The sequence below is a fragment of the Anthonomus grandis genome, chromosome 17, assembly GCF_022605725.1.
Source record: "Anthonomus grandis grandis chromosome 17, icAntGran1.3, whole genome shotgun sequence".
Taxonomy (NCBI): Eukaryota; Metazoa; Arthropoda; class Insecta; order Coleoptera; family Curculionidae; genus Anthonomus; species Anthonomus grandis.
The window spans coordinates 19,176,149-19,200,915 of record NC_065562.1 but is presented as its reverse complement, the minus strand read 5'-3'; the positions used below and the strand labels follow the sequence as shown (position 1 = coordinate 19,200,915).

The following is a 24,767-nucleotide window of genomic DNA, read 5'->3' as shown; positions in this document are numbered from 1 at the left end:
TGGTAAATTATCCAGTTTCAATGAAAAAGTACGATTTCATTGGAATTTTTTATGATGTCTCGAAATAAGAGGGATATTGTTATAAAAATTGAACTGTTTCACCTTTTTCCTATATCATAATTTTATTTTGGTATTACTGTCTAGACTACTAAACATTGATTTTTTTTCTGGAAAAATTAATTGAATTCTAATTAAAATGCATCACTAATACTATTATTATTATTATTTTTATTATTATGCGGGTCAAAAAAACGTAAAATCTCGATTTTAATAAATGGATATAATATAAAAAATATGTTATTTTCTTTAAGTTAGGAAAGTATTAAAAAAAATTACGAAAAATTACCATTACTATTACTATTATTATTATTATTATTATTATTGCATATATTAAGAAAACGTACCTAGAATCTCAATTTTAATGAATGCATATGACATAAAAAACACACAATTTTCCAAAGATTAAAAAATCATTTTTTAAAAAGTCAAAAAATTACCATTATTAATACTATTATTATTTTTATTTTTATTATTATGGGCTAACAAAATGTAAAATCTCGATTTTAATGAATGCGTATGACATAAAAAATATACAATTTTCCAAATATAAGAAAAGTTTTTTTAAAAAATTCAAAAAATTACCATTACTAATACTATTATTATTATTATTTTTATTATTATGCGGGTCAAAAAACGTAAAATCTCGATTTTAATAAATGGATATAATATAAAAAATATGTTATTTTCTTTAAGCTAGGAAAGAATTAAAAAAATAACAAAAAATTACCATTACTAATACTATTATTATTAAAATTATTATTAGATTGCGGGTTAAAAAAACGTGGAATCTCGATTTTAATAAATGTATATGACATAAAAGACACACAATTTTTCAAAGATTAAAAAATCATTTTTTAAAAAGTCAAAAAATTACCATTATTAATACTATTATTATTTTTATTTTTATTATTATGGGCTAAGAAAATATAAAATCTCGATTTTAATATAAAGATCCAATATAAAAAATACATAATTTTACTAAAATTAAGAAAGTTTAAAAAAAAATTATAAAAAATTACCATTATTATTACTACTATTATTAAAATTATTATTATGCGGGTTAAAAAAAAACGCGGAATCTCGATTTTAATAAATGCATATTACATGAAAAATATACAATTTTCCAAATATTAAAAAAGTTTTTTTAAAAAATTCAAAAAATTACCATTACTAATACTATTATTATTATTATTATTTTTATTATTATGCGGGCTAAAAAACCGTAAAATCTCAATTTTAATAAATGAATATAATATAAAAAATATGTTATTTTCTTTAAGTTAGGAAAGTATTAAAAAAAATAACGAAAAATTCCCATTACTATTACTATTATTATTAAAATTATTATTAGATTGCGGGTTAAAAAAACCTAAAATCTCGATTTTAATAAATGTATATGACATAAAAAACACACAATTTTCCAAAGATTAAAAAATCATTTTTTAAAAAGTCAAAAAATTAATGTGCATTAATGCACATAATGAAGAACGTAAAAAAAAATTCAGAAATTACCAATATTACTACTATTATTATTATTATGAGGGTTAAAAAAACGTGGAAATTAAATTTTAATTAATGGATCCGACATAGAAAATACACACTTTTCCAAAGATAAAAAAAGTTTTTTTTAAATAGTTAAAAAATTACCATTATTAATACTATTATTATTTTTATTTTTATTATTATGGGCTAAAAAAATGTAAAATTTCGATTTTAATAAAAGGATCTAATATAAAAAATATGTAATTTTCTTAAAATTAGAAAAGTATTAAAAAAAATTACGAAAAATTACCATTATTATTACTATTATTATTATTATGTGGGTTAAAAAAAACGTGAAATCTCGATTTTAATGAATGCATATGCATGACATAAAAAATACAAAATTTTTCAAAGATTAAAAAAAAAATTTCAAAAGTCAAAAAATTACCATTATTAACCCCCCACCCACCCCACATTGTGTTGATGAAAAATAATGTTTTTGCAGAAAATATTTAATTTAATATATTTAAAAACTAGATATGTAAATCCCGTGTCAATTTTTTTTAAATCCCGAAATTTTCTCCCTTTTGTAAATAGAATCGTATATGATATACGTATATTGTACAGTATAATAAATATACCTTGACCATATACGATTGATAAATGCCAAAACCGAAATTTTTTCACAGAAATGAGTATTAACACAGATATTGATAAAATGACCCATTAATCGCTTACACTCCTATAAACACATTATTTATTACACATTTTTCTTAAATATCTCGAAAACTATCAAGTTAACAAAAAAAACTATAGATACTAAAATGAAAGGAAATTTAATTCTAAACAAAAAACACATCAATAATTTTTTTCACAAAATGACCCCTTGACGAGTTATGAGCTCATCAACACCCACATCTTCCAAGCATACGCCGTCAATCTTAAAAAACCTTATCTGTCTATAAATAGGTTATTAGTTATAGTTAGTTAATTAAGAAATTATTGTAAATTTTAACTTAGTACAGCAGGGGCGAAACCTTAGACTGTAGGGCAACTGAAATATTTAATAAACTTACCCCCAATACAAAAAGATCCTTGATCCCTCTATATCTACTCATATTGGGGAGTCCTTGTTTTCTTTCCTTTATTTTATGAGGGTCAAAAGTATTTTTTCCCACATTTATGGCTCCTAAATAATACTTATACTAAGGAAATACAAAAAAGTTGGCAATTTTCTTAAATATATATAAATAAATATGTATGAGCTTAATTAATGCCCAATTAAAAATTCCTAAAAAATCCCCTTTTAAAATTTATTCGGCTTGGGGGTTTTAGGGGGGGGAGGAAGAGAAGCTTAATTAAAAATTACGTCTTAACGTTAATGAAAAACCGCCTTAATTTTTCCGCGGCTAAAATTCAATTTAGATGAATATTCAAAGTTAGAAAAGGTGGGCATTTAGTTCACTCTCTTATTCTTAAAAAAAAAATTATTCCATCCTTAATAAACACAGTATTCATATATCAAGTGAGCTTGATATTACTTCATCTAAAAAACTAATTTTTTACTCTTCAAACCCTTACAGCTTTCCTCCCTTGCCTCTCACCCCTTCAAAAAAATCTTCAAAAGTTGCACCCTACCAAACCCCACCTCTCCATCTTTAACAGACACCTCAATGGGAGCAAAAGACTTCGGAGCTACCTCACTCACAGCTTACCACTGTGTGGTTTAAATGCGGGCTTGGGAGTATAATTTAGTGCTTTAGTGAGGTGTGAGTATCTACTATAATTCTACCCAGATTTCCGTCATTTTTTCATCCTCAAGTAAGTTGCTTGTGAATAATGTTATGCAAGGATAAATTACACGAGTTAAAGACAAACGTCCGTTAGGAAGCAGATAACTGGAAAAATTTTATCTGGACTGCTTTGCACTATAAGTCATATTTGTAGAACGCTCTCTTCTGATTCTAACGCAGTTTGTTTCATATTTTTATCTTTAGTGGTTTTTGAGATAATTAATTTTTGGTGAGATCAAAAATTACTCCTCTGGAGTTAACTCCTTTGGAGACAAACGTCCTTCTGACCATCAACTCGACTAGGAGCAAAATAACTGGAAAAGTTTTACCTGGACTGTTTTATGCTATAAACAATATTTATAGGATGTTTTTTTCTGAATCTAATGCAATTTATTTCATATTTTTATCTTTAGTAGTTTTTGAGATAATTGATTTTTAGTGGGATAGTTCCTTTGGGACAAACGTCTTTTCGACTATCAACTCGAGTAGGAGCGAAATAACTGGAAAAGTTTTGTCTGGACTGTTTTATACTATAAACAATATTTGTAGGATAATCTCTTCTTAATCTGATGCAATTTGTTTCATAATTTTATCTTCAGTGGTTTTTGAGATAATCAAAGTTTAGTGAGTTAGTTCCTTTGGAGACAAACGTCCTCTTGACTATCAACTCGACAAGGAGCGAAATAATGGGAACAGTCTTACCTGGACTATTTTATACTATTAACAATAATTGTAGGATGCTCTTGTCTGAATCTAATGCAATTTGTTTCATATTTTTATCTTTAGTAGTTTTTGAGAAAATTGATTTTTAGTGGGATAGTTCCTTTGGGACAAACGTCCTTCTGAGTATCAACTCGACTAGGAGCGAAATAACTGGAAAAGTTTTTCCTAGACTGCTTCGCACTATAAACAATATTTGTAGGATGCTCTTTTCTGAATCTAATGCAATTTATTTCATATTTTTATCTTTAGTAGTTTTTGAGATAATTAATTTTTAATGGGACAGTTCCCTTGGAGACAAACGTCCTTTTGGGTATCAACTCGACTAGGAGCAAAATAACTGGAAAAGTTTTACCTGGACTGTTTTATGCTATAAATAATATTTGTAGGATAATCTCTTCCTAATCCAATGCAATTTGTTTCATAATTTTATCTTTAGTGGTTTTTGAGATAATCAAAGTTTAGTGAGTTAGTTGCTTTGAAGACAAACGTCCTTTTGACTGCCAGATCGACTAGGAGCGAAATAACTGGAAAAGTTTTGCCTGCACTGTTTTATACTATAAACAATATTTGTAGGATGCTCTCTTCTTAATCCAACGCAATTTGTTTCATAATTTTATCTTTAGTGGTTTTTGAGATAATTAATTAAGTTATGAAAAATGTATGAACCTTCTTACAAAAAAAAATTTTTTTTGAGACACTTTCTATAAAATTAGCCTATTAAATAGGAAATTAAATTCTAAACAAAAAATGTCTTTAAATTTTTTCTCTAGCACAGAAACTAAAGGAGATATGAACATTTTAAGTCTACCCTCTCTGAGCGACATATAAGGGTCGTCGCTTCGCTCCTATATATTTCAAACCTTCATAACTTCCTTATTTTTGATTTTAGAATCATTTAGTATAGAAAGACCTTTATTGGGAATTTAAATACCTATCGATTGACATCATAATATATAGGGTGTCCCAAGCAAAAAAATGCTTTTTTGCAAATATTTCAAGAACATGCTTGCCAATAATTTTTTTTTTTTTTTACTATTATGTAACATTAAAAAACACATAGTTTTACTCGTTAACTTTTTTTTGTAGCATAAATAGTTCAGCTGTAACACCATATATATTGCTCTAAATACCCCTCGATATTCCGCGTTTTCGTGGCCTACATAATAATAATAATAATAGTAATAATAATGATAATTTTTTTAAAACTCTGTTTGCAGTTAAAAAAAAAAAGTAACCAACCAATGGCCTATATTACTGTAATAATGCCCACTTTCTTCAATTGCCTGTAAGAAATATTCAATTTTTTCCTTCCAGATTAACAATTATCATTGTGATTAAGATTTTAGGTGTATAAAAGAGACACATCTCTATCTCCCTCTTGTTTATTTCCTACACCCAGTACACTGGAATTAAATGGGCATAAACCTCCAAAAACTACACTTGAAGGAAAACGATCTAGAAAGTAGAGTGGAAACCGGTAAACAATAGAGTTAACACCCTGCGAGAGGGCGAAATTAATGCGTTTCCCGAGAAGGAGGAGGAAGAAGAAGGAAAACAAGTGACTGAGGGTGGAAAAAGGGAGTCCTCCCTCGTGGTAATTATGTAAATTACTTTACAGTTAAATCCGTAATGTCTTACTCTCCCTTTTGTTATGTGACTTAACGTCCTTCCCATTCAGAAATAAAACTCCCGAAACGGAGACACGCTGTATCCATGTTCCTGGAATAAAATGAAATTTTCAATAGTGTGTATGCGAAGATTAATATACATTTGCCATCGCCGATATTTATGTGACAATCTCCCTCCACCCCCTTTAACTCTTGTATTTTTATCTGGAAACAATAATTTAATGGACGATTCCGCATCGTAATGGAGACCATCGCTTTTATGGATCGCCTTCCAGTATGTGCCTTTATGTAAATTTCATGTGAAATATGGGCACTTGCGGAAAGAGCCCGATAAGGATTTTCCATTAATGAAAAACGTGTCTACGTGTCGTTTTTTTTTTCTTTTTCCTACTGCACGTGTTTTAAGAGATTTATTAGGGCGGCAAATTGTCCTCGTGTGGACAACAAGAAACCGTAGAAATCTTGATTTTGATGAATCTAAAGCATAATCAAGGTATATGTATTTAACTTTAGAATGTACGTGTATCATATACGATTTTGTTTACAAAATGGAAAACATTGACGCGGGATTTATATATCTTAGTTTTGAAACTGTACTACAACTCAAAATATTTTATCAAATTTTTCTGAAAAATCATTGTTTTTCATCCATATATTAAATTTAAATAGACAGTGTTATTAAATTAAATATTGAATATATATTTTCTGCAAATACATTGTTTTTCATTAATACAACCCTTGCCCCCCCACCCACCCCACACAGCTTAGCAATTAGAAATTCATGTGAAAAATCAACGTTTTTCGTCCATAATATCCAATCTAATAACACTGTTTTTGTATTAAATATTTATTAATTTATATAATTATATCAAATTTGAATAAACAAACTGTGTTATTAGATTGGATATTAATGAAGAAACCAGCTGTTTTTAATGTGTATTGTTTTGGGAAAACAATGATTTTTGATAACAATTTCTTACTGGTAAGTTGTGTGGGGTGGGTGGGGGGGGTAAGGGTAGGGTCAATTAAAAACGGGTTTTTTGCAGATAATAAGGGCCTAAAAAAATGCTTTTTAAGAAAATTATAATTAAATTCTCTTTAATTTTAATATTTATTGTTTTTTTGTAAACTTGATGGTTTTCGAGATATTTAAAAAAAAATTGTAATAAATAATATTTTTATATCCCTTACGCTCCCGAGTCTACTTTTTTTAGAATTTTGAGACATAACTTTACGCCAATGCTTATTATGACCTCGTTAGAGATCCTAATTTTTTTCAGAAAAAAAAAATCACATTTGATAAGATTTTAGGGACTCTCACGATTGTGTTGGATGGGAGTCAAAATGATACTGGCACAAATGTGAAAAAAAAACAAAAAATATATTGAAAATGTTTATTTCTACGAAAATACACTATTTAACATGAAATGGTTTGAAGCAATTTTGGTTTTTTTTGTAAACTTAAGTAAACATTACACTTAATACATTTGATTCTTGATCAGCTTTGACAGGATTCCAGGCGACAAGTGTTATCTTACCTTCTTGGCAGAAGGTTCTTCATTTTCATCCGTTTGAGCGTGTTCATAGTTTAGATTTCTTTTTTTTGTTCCACAAACCATAAATTCTCCTAATGCTAGTCGAAACTGCAAAAAATCTAAGATTTGCTTTGAGCTATATCCATTTTTTTAACAGTCATTTCGATATTCCATCCAGCTATTCACAATAGCTATGTCAAATAAGTGTAGAATACTTTTAAATGTCCATTTTCGGGTTTTATAGTATGTTTGATAAGCCTCAGTCATTTGATCACAAATATCAACTCCGCCCATCTTACATTTGGACAGGATACTTCTATATATTTTTTTGTGTTTTTATCCCATCTCTGAACAGTTTTTACTGGTTCTATTCCAAAAGCCGTAGATCTCATGATGACTTGTTATCTTTCCATTTTGTCAAACATACTTTCGTATCATTTTTTACATGCACTTCTGCGTCGCCTCTTTTCATAGTAGCATCTTTTTGAAATACACATCCTTTTACTCTGTTTGTCATTATGGTTCCCGTTCCTTCCATTTTTAATTTTTCAAATAATGGTATTGTGGAAAAATATCGGTCAAAAAAAATAAAGCTTCCAGGTGGCAAGGTTTGTATTAAACGAAGAATAACTGATGGCCCTAAACCAAGTTGTTTATCTGGCAATGGCGTCAAGGAACCCTGGTATAATTCAAAATCGAGTCCTTGGTTTATTTTTGACAATTTGACGTATAGGACATCGTCCTAAAAAGGGTATCATTTGCTCATCAATTGAAAAACAACCATTCTCTGGCCTGTGAATTTCAAGACATCTTTGTCGAACTCGGTCTATCATTGGTTTCCAGAGATGATTCTTCTTTTTGATATCATCCGATACTAATAGGTTTTCGACTACGTGAAAATTCATTCGAAGTTTATAAAACCTGTCACGCGCCATAACATTAGCTATGAGAGGTAATCGATATTTGATACTCCACTAAAGGTGGATTCTAGGAAACTTAAAACATCCCATAATTGCATGCATACCAAAAAATTGCCTAATTTCTTCATCAATCAATTTTGGAGTGATTTCCCTACCATGTTGTTGCAAGTAATACTGAAAAGTTAAGGCTGCCCCCATTTCAAAAAACTCATCATTGAAATATCTACTAAAATAACCCCATGGACTCAGGTTCATGGTTATCAAACATAGTAGGGATTTCTTTGCCTTCAAATGGCTGCTTCACCCATGTTGGAGCAGAAGACTTTTTTTTGGCTGGTACTAAGCGGGTCCTCGTCACTGCTGCTGCTGCTGTCGCTCCTGCATCTTCCGATAAAACGCTAATTCATCATCATTATCGCTTTCAAGGTCACCAAGGAGTTCATACACGTCATCTGGATTGGCTGCGAGCCTCTCCAAGTTCAATAATCTCTTGGATCCTAGAAAAAACATAACTATTAAAAAACGGTACCGATTTTTTTTTTGTATTGGTTGGCTCCCAGCCGTTACAATTGTGATACAGCGACATAGTACGCACTTCTAAAAATGGCCTTTTCAGCTTATTAGGGAAAACAATGCATTACTTAAATAATTTGACATTAAACACACGGTTTAAATTAATTTTAGTTAAAACTTACCGTTATTCGCCATCACAAGTCATAAGAATTCGAAAAAAACACGGTAATTCAAGCTCCTCTAAATCATTAAAATGGCTACTAAATCCAGCCCGTGCGTTAAAAGCATAAAGAGGTGTCTTGCATAATCGTGTCGTATCGTTTTGGGCAGTTAAAATATCATTTTGATGTTTATATCCCATGTTAATGAGACTCACACAATTGTGACATGCTGGAGCGTAAGCGATATGAGTGTAAGCCATTAATGAGTCATTTTACCAATATCTCCGTTAATATTCATTTCTGTGAAAAATTTATAATTAGCAATATTAGAAAAAAATCAATTTCCTTTAAGAAAGCTATTTATAAAATTTCCCATAAAACTGCCCGTTTAAGAGATATGGACTTTTGAAATCCTCGTAAATAATCGAGAAATTGTCAAAATTAATAAGTAATCATTAAATTGCAATCTTTACTAACATTATCTGACTAAAATTCACACTTAAACATTCTGCCATTGATTTCGGCACCTTCAGGGATTACCCAATAATGACCTATTTTATTAGTTTCTGAATTTTAAAGTTTTAAAAAAAAAACGAAATTGAAAGAAAATCTTCAAAGACCGTCAAAATTTAGCAGCATTTTCATAATTAACTCAAGAGTCAGGAAAAATCAAACAAATTGAATGACTATTTAAAAAAATCTTCCTAGATGAAGAGTGCCGAATTCAATGGCAGAATGGCAAACAATACTTAAATCCTCGTATTATCAAATTTAAATAAACAGTGCTATTTAACATATTTTTTTGCAAAAACATTGTTTTTTTTTAACACAACCCTTGCACCCCCCCCACCCACCCCAAACATTTTTCCAGTTATGAATTTTTTTGAGAAATCATCGTTTTTCGTTTATAATATTCAATCTAATAGCACTGTTTTTGTATTAAATATTTATTAATATATAAAATTTAAATAAACAAATTGTCTAATTAAATTATATGTATATTAAAGGCGAAACCAAATGTTATTCATGCGTATTATTTTAGAAAACAATGATTTTTGAAATTAATTTCTTACTGGTAAGTTGTGTGGGGTGGGTGGGGGGCTAAGGGTAGGTTTAAAAAAAACTGTTTTTTTTTTACAGAAAATAACTGCCTTAAGGAAAAAACTTTGTTACTAGGAATTTTAAGAAAACCATTCAAAAAGATTGATTTGATAAAAAGTATACAAAGCTTTTGATGCTGTGTATAAGTAATTAAAAATAAAGAATACTATAGAATAGTATAAATTATAGTTAATTTTCTGTGACCTGAAATTATTTAATGAAAAAATTTTTCTCTTTTAAGGCAATTTTTTTATGCAATAAAAACGTTTTTCACCAACACTACCCTTACCCCCCCCACCCACCCCACACAACTTACCAGTAAGAAATTAATTTCAAAAATCATTGTTTGACAAAAAAATACGCTTGAATAACACCAGGTTTCGTCGTCAATATCTAATCTGATATCACAGTTTGTTTATTTAAATTTTATGTAATTATATATACGTATATAAATAAATATTTAATACAAGAACAGTGCTATTAGATTGGATAATATGGACGAAAAACGAGGATTATTCAAAAGAATTTCTTACTGGAAAAATGTTTGGGGTGGGTGGGGGGTGCAAGGGTTTGATTAATGAAAAACAATGTTTTTACAGAAAATATATATTCAATATTTAATTTAATAACATTGCTTATTACTCGAATTTAAAAACTAGATGTGTAAATTCCGTGTCAATTTTTTTCCCTTTGTAAACGGAATCGAATATGATATACGTATATTCTACACAGTTTAATAAGGCGATATATCATTGATAAATATACCAATACCAAAAATTTACTAAAAAATTATGTTGTGTGGATATATGTTAAAGAATATTCAAATTTACTCATTTTAAACAAAAACTGCCTTAAATTCCTGGCATATATTTAAAAATTATATCTAATGCCTGGAATAAAAGAAAAAAAAGGGTTTAAAGTACGTTAATAACCTCAAAAGTATTATTAATGAAAAATACCCTTAAGAGACCGAAAAACTAGACATTTTTTGGAAGTATAACTGACTGAGTAACTAAGTACAAGAAGGATGTTGTATTTAAAGCGTCCACTTAGTTTAAAACCCCAAATCTTAAAAACTAATAGGAATATTCTTATAAAACAAACTGCAGAATGTTATGTGGAATATTTTAAATAAATAACCCTCTGAGTCCAAGTTAGTCCGACAAACAATTTTAAAAATAATGGCATTTTTCAATGTCTCTAGCAGAGGATGTTTGATCTTAAAAATCCAATATATCAAAAACTTACGGGAATATCCTCATGAAATAAAAAGAAGAATATTCTCAAGAGAACTCCCTGCGAATATCTTAAGTTTGACCAACAGTTAAATTGAGAGTATTTTTAACTCTCGAATAGTAGTGCCTGAGAGGAATGTTGTATTTAAAAGTCACCACTTTATCCAGTATCTCAGAAACCAATAGAGATATTCTTATGAAACAAAGTGCAGAATATTCTTCGGAATATTTTAAATAAATAACCCTTTGAGTCCAACGTAGTCCGACAAATAATTTTGGAAATATTGGCAATTTTGCAGCGGAAGATCCCTGATCTAAAAATGACCACTCTTAAAAGTCCGATATCTCTGGAACTTACAGGAATATTCTTATGCAATTTAAAGTAGAGTTTTTTCAACATAATTTCCTACAAACCTTATCTTGGGTTTAAGTAAGTTCAACCAACAGTATCAAGAATATTTCCAATTCTTGGATAGTGGTACCTAAGAAGAATGTTGTATTTGAAGGGGTCCACTTAGTTTGAATTGTTTTATTATCACGTATTATTTTCTTAAAATTATTTTAAGGTTATTAATTTATTAGGTATTTTTTTTCAGACAATTATTTTCTGCAAAAAAACCGTTTTTTATTAAATTTACCCTTGCCCCCCTACCCACCCCACACACCTTACCAGTAAGAAATTGTTTACAAAAATTGTTGTTTTCCAAAATAATACGCATGAATAATACCTGGTTTCGTTATTAATATATTATGTAATAACACAGTTTGTTTATTTAAATTTTATATATGTGTATTAATAAATATTTAATACAAAAACAGTGCTATTAGGTTGGATAATATGGACGAAAAACGGTGATTTTTCAAAAGAATTTCTTACTGGAAAAATGTTTGGGGTGGGTGGGGGGTGCAAGGGTTTGATTAATGAAAAACAATGTTTTTACAGAAAATATATATTCAATATTTAATTTAATAACATTGCTTATTACTCGAATTTAAAAACTAGATGTGTAAATTCCGTGTCAATTTTTTTCCCTTTGTAAACGGAATCGAATATGATATACGTATATTCTACACAGTTTAATAAGGCGATATATCATTGATAAATATACCAATACCAAAAATTTACTAAAAAATTATGTTGTGTGGATATATGTTAAAGAATATTCAAATTTACTCATTTTAAACAAAAACTGCCTTAAATTCCTGGCATATATTTAAAAATTATATCTAATGCCTGGAATAAAAGAAAAAAAAGGGTTTAAAGTACGTTAATAACCTCAAAAGTATTATTAATGAAAAATACCCTTAAGAGACCAAAAAACTAGACATTTTTTGGAAGTATAACTGACTGAGTAACTAAGTACAAGAAGGATGTTGTATTTAAAGCGTCCACTTAGTTTAAAACCCCAAATCTTAAAAACTAATAGGAATATTCTTATAAAACAAACTGCAGAATGTTATGTGGAATATTTTAAATAAATAACCCTCTGAGTCCAAGTTAGTCCGACAAACAATTTTAAAAATAATGGCATTTTTCAATGTCTCTAGCAGAGGATGTTTGATCTTAAAAATCCAATATATCAAAAACTTACGGGAATATCCTCATGAAATAAAAAGAAGAATATTCTCAAAAGAACTCCCTGCGAATATCTTAAGTTTTTGAAATAAGTTCGACCAACAGTTAAATCAAGAATATTTGTAATTCTCGAATAGTAGTGCCTGGGAAGAATGTTGTATTTAAATGTCACCACTTTATGCAATATCTCAGAAACTAATAGAGATATTCTTATGAAACAAAGTGCAGAATATTCTGCGGAATATTTTAAATAAATAACTCTTTGAGTCCAACTTAGTCCGACAAATAATTTTGGAAATATTGGCAACCACTGTTGAATGTTTGATCTATAAGTGACTAATCTTAAAAGTCCGATATCTCTAGAACTTACACGAATATTCTTATGGAATTAAAGGAAGAATTTTCTCAAGATTATTTCCTACAAATCTTATCTTGGGTTTAAGTAAGTTTAACTAACAGTTTCAAGAATATTTCCAATTCTTGGATAATGGTACCTAAGAAAAACGTTGTATTTGAAGGTGTCCACTTAGTTTAGATTTTTTTATTATTACCCATAATTTTCTTAAAAGGTATTTTTTTCAGACAATTATTTTCTGCAAAAAAACCGTTTTTTATTAAATTTACCCTTGCCCCCCCACCCACCCCGCACAGCTTACCAGTAAGAAATTGTGTTCAAAAATCATTGTTTTCCAAAATAATACGCTTGAATAACAGCTGGTTTCGCCATTAATATCTAATCTAATATCGCAGTTTGTTTATTTAAATTTTATATAATTATGTATACTTATATTAATGAATATTTAATGCAAAAACAGTGCTATTAGATTAGATAATATGGACGAAAAACGGTGATTTTTCAAAAGAATTTCTAACTGGAAAAACGTTTGGGGTGGGTGGGGGGGTGCAAGGGTTTTATTATAAAAAAACAATGTTTCTGCAGAAAATATATATTCAATATTTAATTTAATAATACTGTTTATTTAAATTAAATATAAATATTTAGTATAACAACACAACAACAACAGCTTCAATATAGTGCATAATATGGACGAAAAACAGTGATTTTTTCAGAATTTCATTAAATGTGCCAAAATTTTCTTCCTTTTGTAAACAGAATCGTATATGATATACGTATATTCTACAGTTTAATGCCTGGAATAAAAGAAGAAAATGGGTTTAAAGTACGTTAATAACCTCAAAACTATTATTAATGAAAAATACCCTAAAGAGAGAAGTGTAACTGATTGAGTTGCTAACTCAACTGCCTGGACGAATATTTTAATTACTCCCAACGTGAACATTTTCATTTGCCCAGAAACTTGAAAATAAATAAAAAAATCTCCATAAATGTCTGGGAAATTATCAAAAACAAAACCCCTCAAATTTCAAGAATAATAATAAAAATAATAATAGTAACCACTTCTCTGTTCTCTCCATTATCGAGACAAAAACCGTCTCCCACTGATTTTTCAATTGTTGTTTTTTTTTCGTCCTCCCGTTTCCATCCTCCGGTGCGTCGCGACGCTTCGCCCGACGTCGTCATTTCTTCCACAGCTTCGACGTCGTTTCTGCTGCTGCTGCTGCTGGATTCCAGTAACGCGCTGAATTTGTCGCTGTACGGGGGCACCCCCCGAACCCATAACACGCGAACCGGTTTTTCTCTTTCGGTATATTCCTCACTCCCTCCAAAGGTGCCAAATGGGCAGAAAATAATTAAAATTAGGTAAAAAAAAACATAATTTTTTTAACTACCCCCACCGAATAAATCATCGTCATCACCATCATCATCTTTAAGCTTTAAACGACGGAATCGTTACAGCTAAAAGGGCGCATTATCGTTCCGAAAAGTGTTTTAATCGTTCTGGTTCTTAAGATTAAGTGATTTTCCTTGAGTAGCGAAAGCTACAAGTATCAATCCTGTTAATGTACTTTAAGAAGATTACTTCGCTTGCCTTAATGGATAGAACTTGTATAACACGTGAATTGATGATGGTTGCTTTACAAGGGAAACCGTCTCCTAATGGAGAGATTTGTCTTTTGTTGTATTTCGGGGAATTGTTGGGTTCAACACGTTATCGATTTGAAAGAATGAAGGGATTTTTTTTTGGTTAAATCATGATAAAATGTTTGTTATTTAAGATACTTTATAGCAAGTGGTCTCAATCGATTGGTCGTTAAATTCTAAACAAATTTCATATGAAGCATTTTTTTCTAACATCAATATTAAGCGAGTTATTAAAGGTTTTGTCGCCCAATTACCAAGATAGTCGCTTCGCTTCGAATTTTTTTCAAAATTCAATTTCTTCGTTATTTTTGATTTTAGGGCTATAAAGTGTTAGGGAACTTTTGTTGAGCATTTAAATATCTATCGATTAAGGTAATAATATACAGGGTGTCCCAAGCAAAAAAGTGCTTTTTTGCGAATATTTAGAAAACGCACTTATGAATATTTTTTCTTTTTTCACCACTGTAAGTAGCATAAAAAAATACACAATTTTGCTCCCTACAAATTTTTTCTATCTTGAATAGTAAACGAGCAGGAGGTAGTCAATTGTTTCTTCCAGGCAGTTGAGACTAACCAAAAAATGTTCAACTACCTAAAAATGATCAATTTTTCAAGCGTCTTTTTTAATATTTAAGGAATTGTATTAAACACGTTATCTGCGGGCGACTTTTTTTACTCAAACTCTTAATTTATAAAATTAGTGTCTCATCTAAAAATCAGGATAGAATGTTTGTTTTTTTGAGCACCCTGTAGTAAGTAGTCTCAATAGATATATCATTAAATTCTAAACAAATTTCGTATAAAGCATTTTTTTCTAACATCAATATTAAGCGAGTTATTAAAGGTTTTGTCGCCCAATTACCAAGATAGTCGCTTTGCTTCAAATTTTTTTCAAAATTCAATAACTTCGTTATTTTTGATTTTAGAGCTATATAGTGTTAGGGAACTTTTGTTCAGCATTTAAATATCTATCGATTAAGGTAATAATATACAGGATGTCCCAAGCAAAAAAGTGCTTTTTTGCAATTATTTAGAAAACGCATTTATGAATATTTTTTCTTTTTTCACCACTGTAAGTAGCATCAAAAAATACACAATTTTCCTCTTTACAGTTCTTTTCTAGCTTGAATAATAAACAAGCAGGAGGTAGTCAATTGTTTTTTCCAGGCAGTTGAACTCAAACAAAAAAAATTTTCCTGGAAAATTTGGAAATTTCTTTCAACTGTTCGGAAATGATTCACTTTTCAACTGTTTCAAAGTGACTGAAAACTTTCAATTAATCTTCAATGTTCCTGGTGATTCCAGGCAGGTGGATAATCAATTGTTTCTTCCAGGCAGTTGAACCCAAACGAAGAATGTTCAGCTGCCTGGAAACACTGGAAAATTCCTGCAGCTGCCTGGAACTTATCAACGTTTCAACTGCTTGAAAGTGACTCCAAAAAGTGGCGAAACTTCCAAGAAATTTTCAATTTTCTTTATGATTCCTGACAGGTGGAAAATCAGTTGTTTCTTCCAGGCAGTTGAAACTAAAGAGAAAACTGATCAACTTCCTGGAAAAACTGGAAAATTCCTTGAACTGCTTGAAAGTGATTCCAGAAAGTGGCCAAACTTTCAAATAATCTTTAATGTTCATGGTGATTCCAGGCAGGTGGATAATCAGTTGTTTCTTCCAGGCAGTTGAAACTAAAGAGAAAACTGCTCAACTGCCTGGACGAACTGGAAAATTTCTTCAACTGCCTGGAATTAATCAACGTTTCAACTGCTTGAAAGTGACTCCAAAAAGTGACCAAACTTTTTAAGAAATCTTTAATTTTCTTGTTCTGCAGATGAATAATCAGTTGTTTCTTCCAGGCAGTTGAAACTAAAGAGAAAACTGCTCAACTGCCTGGAAAAACAGAAAAATTTCTTCAACTGCCTGGAACTAATCAACGTTTCAACTGCTTGAAAGAGACTCCAAAAAGTGGCCAAACTTTCAAGAAATTTTCAATTTTCTTGATGATTCCTGACAGGTGGATAGTCAGTTGTTTCTTCCAGGCAGTTGAACCCAAACAAAGAATGTTCAGCTGTCTGGAAAAACTGGAAAATTCTTTGAACTACCTGGAAATGATCAACGTTTCAACTGCTTGAAAGTGACTCCAAAAAGTGGCCAAACTTTTAAGAAATCTTCAATTTTCTTGTTTTGCAGGTGAATAATCAGTTGTTTCTTCCAGGCAGTTGAAACTAAAGAGAAAACTGCTCAACTGCCTGGAAAAACAGAAAAATTTCTTCAACTGCCTGGAACTAATCAACGTTTCAACTGCTTGAAAGAGACTCCAAAAAGTGGCCAAACTTTCAAGAAATTTTCAATTTTCTTGATGATTCCTGACAGGTGGATAGTCAGTTGTTTCTTCCAGGCAGTTGAACCCAAACAAAGAATGTTCAGCTGTCTGGAAAAACTGGAAAATTCTTTGAACTACCTGGAAATGATCAACGTTTCAACTGCTTGAAAGTGACTCCAAAAAGTGGCCAAACTTTTAAGAAATCTTCAATTTTCTTGTTTTGCAGGTGAATAATCAGTTGTTTCTTCCAGGCAGTTGAAACTAAAGAGAAAACTGCTCAACTGCCTGGAAAAACAGAAAAATTTATTCAACTGCCTGGAACTAATCAACGTTTCAACTGCTTGAAAGAGACTCCAAAAAGTGGCCAAACTTTCAAGAAATTTTCAATTTTCTTGATGATTCCTGACAGGTGGATAGTCAGTTGTTTCTTCCAGGCAGTTGAACCCAAACAAAGAATGTTCAACTGCCTGGAAAAACTGGAAAATGCCTTCAACTGCCTGGAAATGATCAACGTTTCAACTGCTTGAGAGTGACTCCAAAAAGTGACCAAACTTTCAAGTAATCTTCAATTTTCTTGTTTTGCAGGTGGATAATCAGTTGTTTCTTCCAGGCAGTTGAAACTAAAGAAAAAATGCTCAACTGCCTGGAAAAACAGGAAAATTTATTCAACTGCCTGGAACTTATCAACGTTTCAACTGCTTGAAAGAGACTCCAAAAAGTGGCCGAACTTCCAAGAAATTTTCAATTTTCTTGATGATTCCTGACAGGTGGATAATCAGTTGTTTCTTCCAGGCAGTTGAACCCAAACAAAGAATGTTCAACTGCCTGGAAAAACTGGAAAATGCCTTCAACTGCCTGGAAATGATCAACGTTTCAACTGCTTGAAAGTGACTCCAAAAAGTGACCAAACTTTCAAGTAATCTTCAATTTTCTTGTTTTGCAGGTGAATAATCAGTTGTTTCTTTCAGGCAGTTGAAACTAAAGAAAAAAATGCTCAACTGCCTGGAAGAACTGGAAAATGCCTTCAACTGCCTGGAACTTATCAACGTTTCAACTGCTTGAAAGTGACTCCAAAAAGTGGCCGAACTTTCAAGAAATTTTCAATTTTCTTGATGATTCCTGACAGGTGGATAGTCAGTTGTTTCTTCCAGGCAGTTGAACCCAAACAAAGAATGTTCAACTGCCTGGAAAAACTGGAAAATGCCTTCAACTGCCTGGAAATGATCAACTTCTCAGCTGTTTGAGAGGGACTTCAATTTTCCTGGCAGTTGGATAGTCAGTTGTTTCTTCCAGGCAGTTGAAACTAAAGAAAAAAATGCTCAACTGCCTGGAAGAACTGGAAAATTCCTTCGCTTGCCTGGAAATGATCAACGTTTCAACTGCCTAAAAATTGACAATTAATAGTATAGTTGCTCAACTTCAAACCTTCATAACTTCCTTATTTTTGACTTTAGGACCATCTAGTATAAGAAGACTTTTATTGGGAATTTACATACCTATCGATTGACATCATAATATATATAGGGTGTCCCAACCAAAAAGTGCTTTTTTGCAAATATTTCAAGAACGTGTTTGCCAATAATTTTTCTTTTTTTACCATCATATGTAGCGTTAAAAAACACATCATTTTACTTTTTAATTTTTTTTTGTAGCATAAATAGCAAAAGAGTTACCGCAATTTATAATGTGAATTTTAACTGGGACACCCTGTATATTGGTCTAAATGTCCCTATTAATATTTAGGAACGACAGTAGTCGATATCAACGTTTTCTTATATATTAAAAATGAACGCGATAGTGAGGGTTTTTTTTAATGATAATTGTCGGTCTACTATTATCATTATTATTAAAATAGTCCTAAGCTTTAAATGCCAATAACTTTGTCATTTTTGATTTTACAGCTATAGAGAATTAAAGAACTTTTGTTTGGTTTTCGAATACCTATCGATTGATATCATAATATATAGGGTGTCCCAGGCAGAAAAATGCTTTTTTGCACATATTTCGAGAACGCGACTGCCAATAATTTTTATTTTTTTACTGTTATATAAAGCATAAAAAAATACACAATTTTACTACTAAAAGTTTTTTTTGTAGCTTCCATAGCAACAAAGTTATTTAGCAAAAACCGAACTGTTCCCTTGATCTTTATTACTAACAAAAACCATCCATCCGTAGACTTCCTAACGCACAACGTTTCCTCTTTTAGGACATCATCATTAACTTTACTTTTTTTTCAGAAATCTTCAGGACAAACCCTCCCTTAAACTAGAAAATCAACATGTTGGTTCGCACTTACGACATTCGTCTCACCGTGGCCCTTCTCACCCTTCTGGACCTCACACGGGGTAAGTTCCAATCAATTTCCCGTAACCCACTGAAGCGTTTTGTCATCGAGGGCATAAATAAACCGGGGGTGGTAAATCGTTCATTTTATCCCTTAAAAAAAACCCCGAAATTAAAAAAAAACCAGACGCACTCCATAAATCACACACTAAATGCCCGGACTAATTCCAAAAATCGAGCGTGAGCTTTTTGCTTTTTTTTTTACATTAGCCCTAAATCAGTTCGGGATTTAATATCCCGGAAAATAAATATTCCCACCCTCTCCCTCCCAAATAAATTACTTGTTTGTGCCGGTTTCTATTGGGAAAAAAAAAAACGGGTTTTCCCGAAAAACAATGGCCAAACGCTCTATTGAGAGGCAGAACAATAAAATTTCATAGTTTTTCCTGGGGTTGTAATGTTTTCCATCTGCCCTACTAACCCCCCCTGTTTCCAACCCCTTTTAGCAACCGGAAATAATTACTCGTTTATGAAATTTTCACGCAGTCATTTTTTTCCCAAATATTTGCTCAATGTTTTTATGAGAGAAAGTTGATTGTGTGTTTTTTTTGGGGTAGTTTATTATTGGATGACGTATAACTTGAGAAGTTTTACTTGGGTCGTTTTTTGCCTTAAGTAACATTTGTAGAGCGCACTTTTCTTAATCTAACGCAATTTGTTTGATATATTTTCATTAAGTGGTTTTTGAATAAATTGAGTTTTCGTGTGAGTAGTCCACAGTCCACTGAACTTGAAACCCCACATAAGTCGAGAATTTTTACTTAGATCACTTTGCTGCACTTATAGAACACACTGTCCTTAATCCAACGCAATTTATTTCATAATTTTCCTTTAAATAGTTCTCAAGTTATGAGAGTTTCAATGGTTTGTTGACAAATTGGTGAAAGCGCCACGCCTTCGAGATTATTCCATTGCGCGAGATACCTGGGGCATCTGACGTATAGTACGTGATCTTATGTTGAAAAATAGTGATATCAGTATGCGATCTTGGTTCTAGGATATAGATCGGAGACATATTATGTCAACTGTTCGAATAATGTCATAAGTCCCAGATTTTGCACCACTTACTGGCACTTAAATTTAAATAGCTCAAGAAGTACTTGATGGAAAAATATGAAACAAATTGCAACGGATTAAGAAAAGTCTGTTCTATAAAAAATGTTTAAGGTGCAAAGTGATACAAGAATTTTTTTTTGAGTTATACATGTTCAAAGTCAGTTGACTGCCTATTGGGGGGAACATACGTGACTGACCTACTCCCACTAAAATTCAAATAATTCAAAAACTACTTGACAGAAAAATATGAAATAACTTATGTTATATTAAGAAAAGTGTGTTCTATTAATAATGTTTAAGATGCAAAGCAATTCAAGGAAAAGATTTTAAGTTATACGGCTTCAAACTCAATTGACCATGGGGTGAACGTACGTGACTGACTTCCTTACAGTAAAATTCAAATTACTCAAAAACTACTTAATGCAAAAATATGAAATAAATTGCGTTGGATTAAGAAGAGTGCGTTTTACAGATCTTGTTTAGGATGTAAAGTGATCCAAGTACAACTTCTCCAGATATCCCGCTCCAAGTCCAGTAGACTACCGTACCATAGGCAGCCTCTCTCTGACCAAACTGCTTCCACTAAAACTCAAATTGCTCAACAACTATTTAATAAAAAAATATAAATTAAATTGCGTTAGATTAAAAACATGATGCTAAATAAATATTGTTTAAGGTTCAAAACGATCCAAGTGAAATTTCTCGAGTTATTTAGTTTCTAGTCCAGTTGACTGTCCATGAAATTTACTCCCATTAAAACTCAATTTATTTAAAAACTGTTTATTGAAAAAATATGAAATAAATTGCGTTGGATTAAGAAGAGTGCGTTTTATAAATCTTGTTAAGGATGCAAAGTGATCCAAGTACAAATTCTCCAGATATCCCGCTCCAAGTCCAGTAGACTACCGTACCATAGACAGTCTCTCTCTGACCATACTGCTTGCACTAAAATTCAAATTGCTCAAGAACCACTTATTGAAAAAATATGAATTAAATTGCGTTAGATTAAAAACATGATGCTAAATAAATATTGTTAAGGGTTCAAAATGATCCAAGTGAAACTTCTCGAGTTATCAGGCTCTTAGTCCAGTTGACTGCCTGTAAAATCTACTCGCAATAAAACTCAATTTATTTAAAAACTATTTATTAAAAAAATATGAAATAAATTGCGTTGGATTAAGAAAAGTGCGTTTTACAGATCTTGTTTAGGATGCAAAATGATCCAAGTACAACTTCTCCAGATATCCCGCTCCAAGTCCAGTAGACTATCGTACCATAGGCAGTCTCTCTCTGACCAAACTGCTTGCACTAAAACTCATATTACTCAAAAACTACTTAATCAAAAAATATGAATTAAATTGCGTTAGATTAAAAACATGATGCTAAATAAATATTGTTAAAGGTTCAAAACGATCCAAGTGAAACTGCTCGAGTTATCAGGCTCTTAGTCCAGTTGACTGCCTATAAAATCTACTCGCAATAAAACTCAATTTATTTAAAAACTGTTTATTAAAAAAATATGAAATAAATTGCATTAGATTAAGAAAAGTGCGTTTTACAAATCTTGTTTAGGATGCAAAGTGATCCAAGTACAACTTCTCCAGATATCCCGCTCCAAGTCCAGTAGACTATCGTACCATAAGCAGTCTCTCTTTGACCAAACTGCTTGCACTAAAACTCAAATTGCTCAAAAACTACTTAATAAAAAAATATAAATTGAATTGCATTAGATTAAAAACATGATGCTAAATAAATATTGTTTAAGGTTTAAAACGATCCAAGTGAAACTTCTCGAGTTATCAGGCTCTTAGTCGAGTTGACTGCCTATAAAATCTACTCGCAATAAAACTCAATTTATTTAAAAACTGTTTATTGAAAAAATATGAAATAAATTGCGTAGGATTAAAAAAAGTGCGTTTTATAAATGTTGTTTAGGATGCAAAGTGATCCAAGTACAACTTTTCCAGATATCCCGCTCCAAGTCCAGTAGACTACCGTATCATAGGCAGTCTCTCTCTGACCAAACTGCTTCCACTAAAACTCAAATTGCTCAACAACTATTCATTAAAAAAATATAAAATCAACTGTGTTTGATTAAGAAAAGTGCGTTTTATAAATCTTGTGTAGGATGCAAAGTGATCCAAGTACAACTTCTCTAGATATCCCGCTCCAAGTCCAGTAGACTATCGTACCATAAGCAGTCTCTCTTTGACCAAACTGCTTTCACTAAAATTCAAATTGCTCAACAACTACTTAATAAAAAAATATGAATTAAATTGCGTTAGATTAAAAATACGATTTTAAATAAATATTGTTAAAGGTTCAAAACGATCCAAGTGAAACTTCTCGAGTTATTTGATTTCTAGTCCAGTTGACTGTCCATGAAATCTACTCCCATTAAAACTCAATTTATTAAAAAACTGTTAGTTGAAAAAATATGAAATAAATTGCGTTGGATTAAGAAGAGTGCGTTTTATAAATCTTGTTAAGGATGCAAAGTGATCCAAGTACAGCTTCTCCAGATATCCCGCTCCAAGTCCAGTAGACTACCGTACCATAGCCAGTCTCTCTCTGACCATACTGCTTGCACTAAAACTCAAATTGCTCAAAAACCACTTATTGCAAAAATATAAATTAAATTGCATTCGATTAAAAACATGATGCTAAATAAATATTGTTTAAGGTTTAAAACGATCCAAGTGAAACTTCTCGAGTTATCAGGCTCTTAGTCCAGTTGACTGCCTATAAAATCTACTCGCAATAAAACTCAATTTATTTAAAAACTGTTTATTGAAAAAATATGAAATAAATTGCGTAGGATTAAAAAAAGTGCGTTTTATAAATCTTGTTAAGGATGCAAAGTGATCCAAGTACAACTTTTCCAGATATCCCGCTCCAAGTCCAGTAGACTACCGTACCATAGACAGTCTCTCGCTGACCAAACTGCTTCCACTAAAACTCATATTACTCAAAAACTACTTGATAAAAAAATATGAATTAAATTGCGTTAGATTAGAAACATGATGCTAAATAAATATTATTTAAAGTTCAAAACGATCCAAGTGAAACTTCTCGAGTTATCAGGCTCTTAGTCCAGTTGACTGCCTATAAAATCTACTCGCAATAAAACTCAATTTATTTAAAAACTGTTCATTGAAAAAATATAAAATAAATTGCGTTGGATTAAGAAAAGTTCGTTTTATAAATCTTGTTTAGGATGCAAAGTGATCCAAGTAAAACTTCTCCAGATATCCCGCTCCAAGTCCAGTAGACTATTGTACCATAGGCATTCTCTCTCTGACCAAACTGCTTGCACTAAAACTCAAATTGCTCAAAAACCACTTATTGAAAAAATATGAATTAAATTGCATTCGATTAAAAACATGATGCTAAATAAATATTGTTCAAAATTCAAAACGATCCAAGTGAAACTTCTCGAGTTATTTGGCTCCTAGTCCAGTTGACTGCCCATAGGACCCACTCCCACTAAAACCCAAATTACTCAAAAACTAATTAACGAAAAATCCTGAAACAACTTGCGTTCTATTAGGCAAAAGCCGTTCTACAAACCTGTCTGGATTGCAAAAAAATCCACAAAAAACTTCTGGAGTTATCCAGGCCGCATTTTCCGAGTCATCGCGCTGCGCCTTATCTACTTTAAACAAAATAATAAATTTCGTTTTATCAGGTCCGGTGCAAAACGTGCCCGGCTAATCCAGGCCGTTCCCCGACCCTTGTCAACCCCCTGAAATAATATCCTTTAAGTTATTGTGCGGTGAACTGTCTTGGGTGTAATAAAGCGGGATCATAAATTTTACCCCGGCATAATAATAATAATAATAATAATAATCATTTTCAGGGGCGGTCTTGTGTAGGTTAACATTAAAAGTTGGAAAAACTGCGAAGGGCGAGTTTGATTAATTAAATAAGGGCACGTTAAATTGTCCCTATCCAGGGTGGGGATTTCTAGCCAGATTATCCACAATTAGAACGGGATCCGTTTTAAATTGAAAACGACCCACCGTCAGATGATAAGGTCAACCGGTTCCATTTTCTACTGTCGATTTAACTTTCTATCAAATCCCTGACGGTTTTTTTTTCTGGTTTAATTCCCCCTTTCTCAGCCAATTTACGTTCGCGTAGGTAGACGAAAATTTTATTCAAATATCCATTACGGTATGTACAACGCAGTAAGCGAGAACCGAAGAAGGACTCCTCCTCTATTCCAGGGAAATATCCAGTTTAAATCGAACGGCTGACGCTCGTGAAATGCATCAATCAGCGAAACGCGGTTTATTCGAATCAGAATAATTTT

General features: G+C 31.4%; 1 protein-coding gene across 2 annotated transcripts in view; it reads left to right on the top strand.

The window, feature by feature from the left end:
• The window catches only part of LOC126746414 (uncharacterized), a 101,279-nt gene that overhangs the window by 56,474 nt on the left and 20,038 nt on the right, over positions 1–24,767 (top strand). The window contains exons 1-2 of one of the 2 annotated variants that reach the window (XM_050454670.1): positions 14,322–14,450; positions 19,291–19,398. In XM_050454670.1, coding sequence (XP_050310627.1) covers positions 19,332–19,398 — 67 coding nt within the window. In that variant the 5' untranslated portion in view covers positions 14,322–14,450; positions 19,291–19,331. Of the gene's footprint in view, positions 1–14,321; positions 14,451–19,290; positions 19,399–24,767 lie in introns of those variants that run through there. The other variant, XM_050454671.1, reaches the window with a different exon arrangement.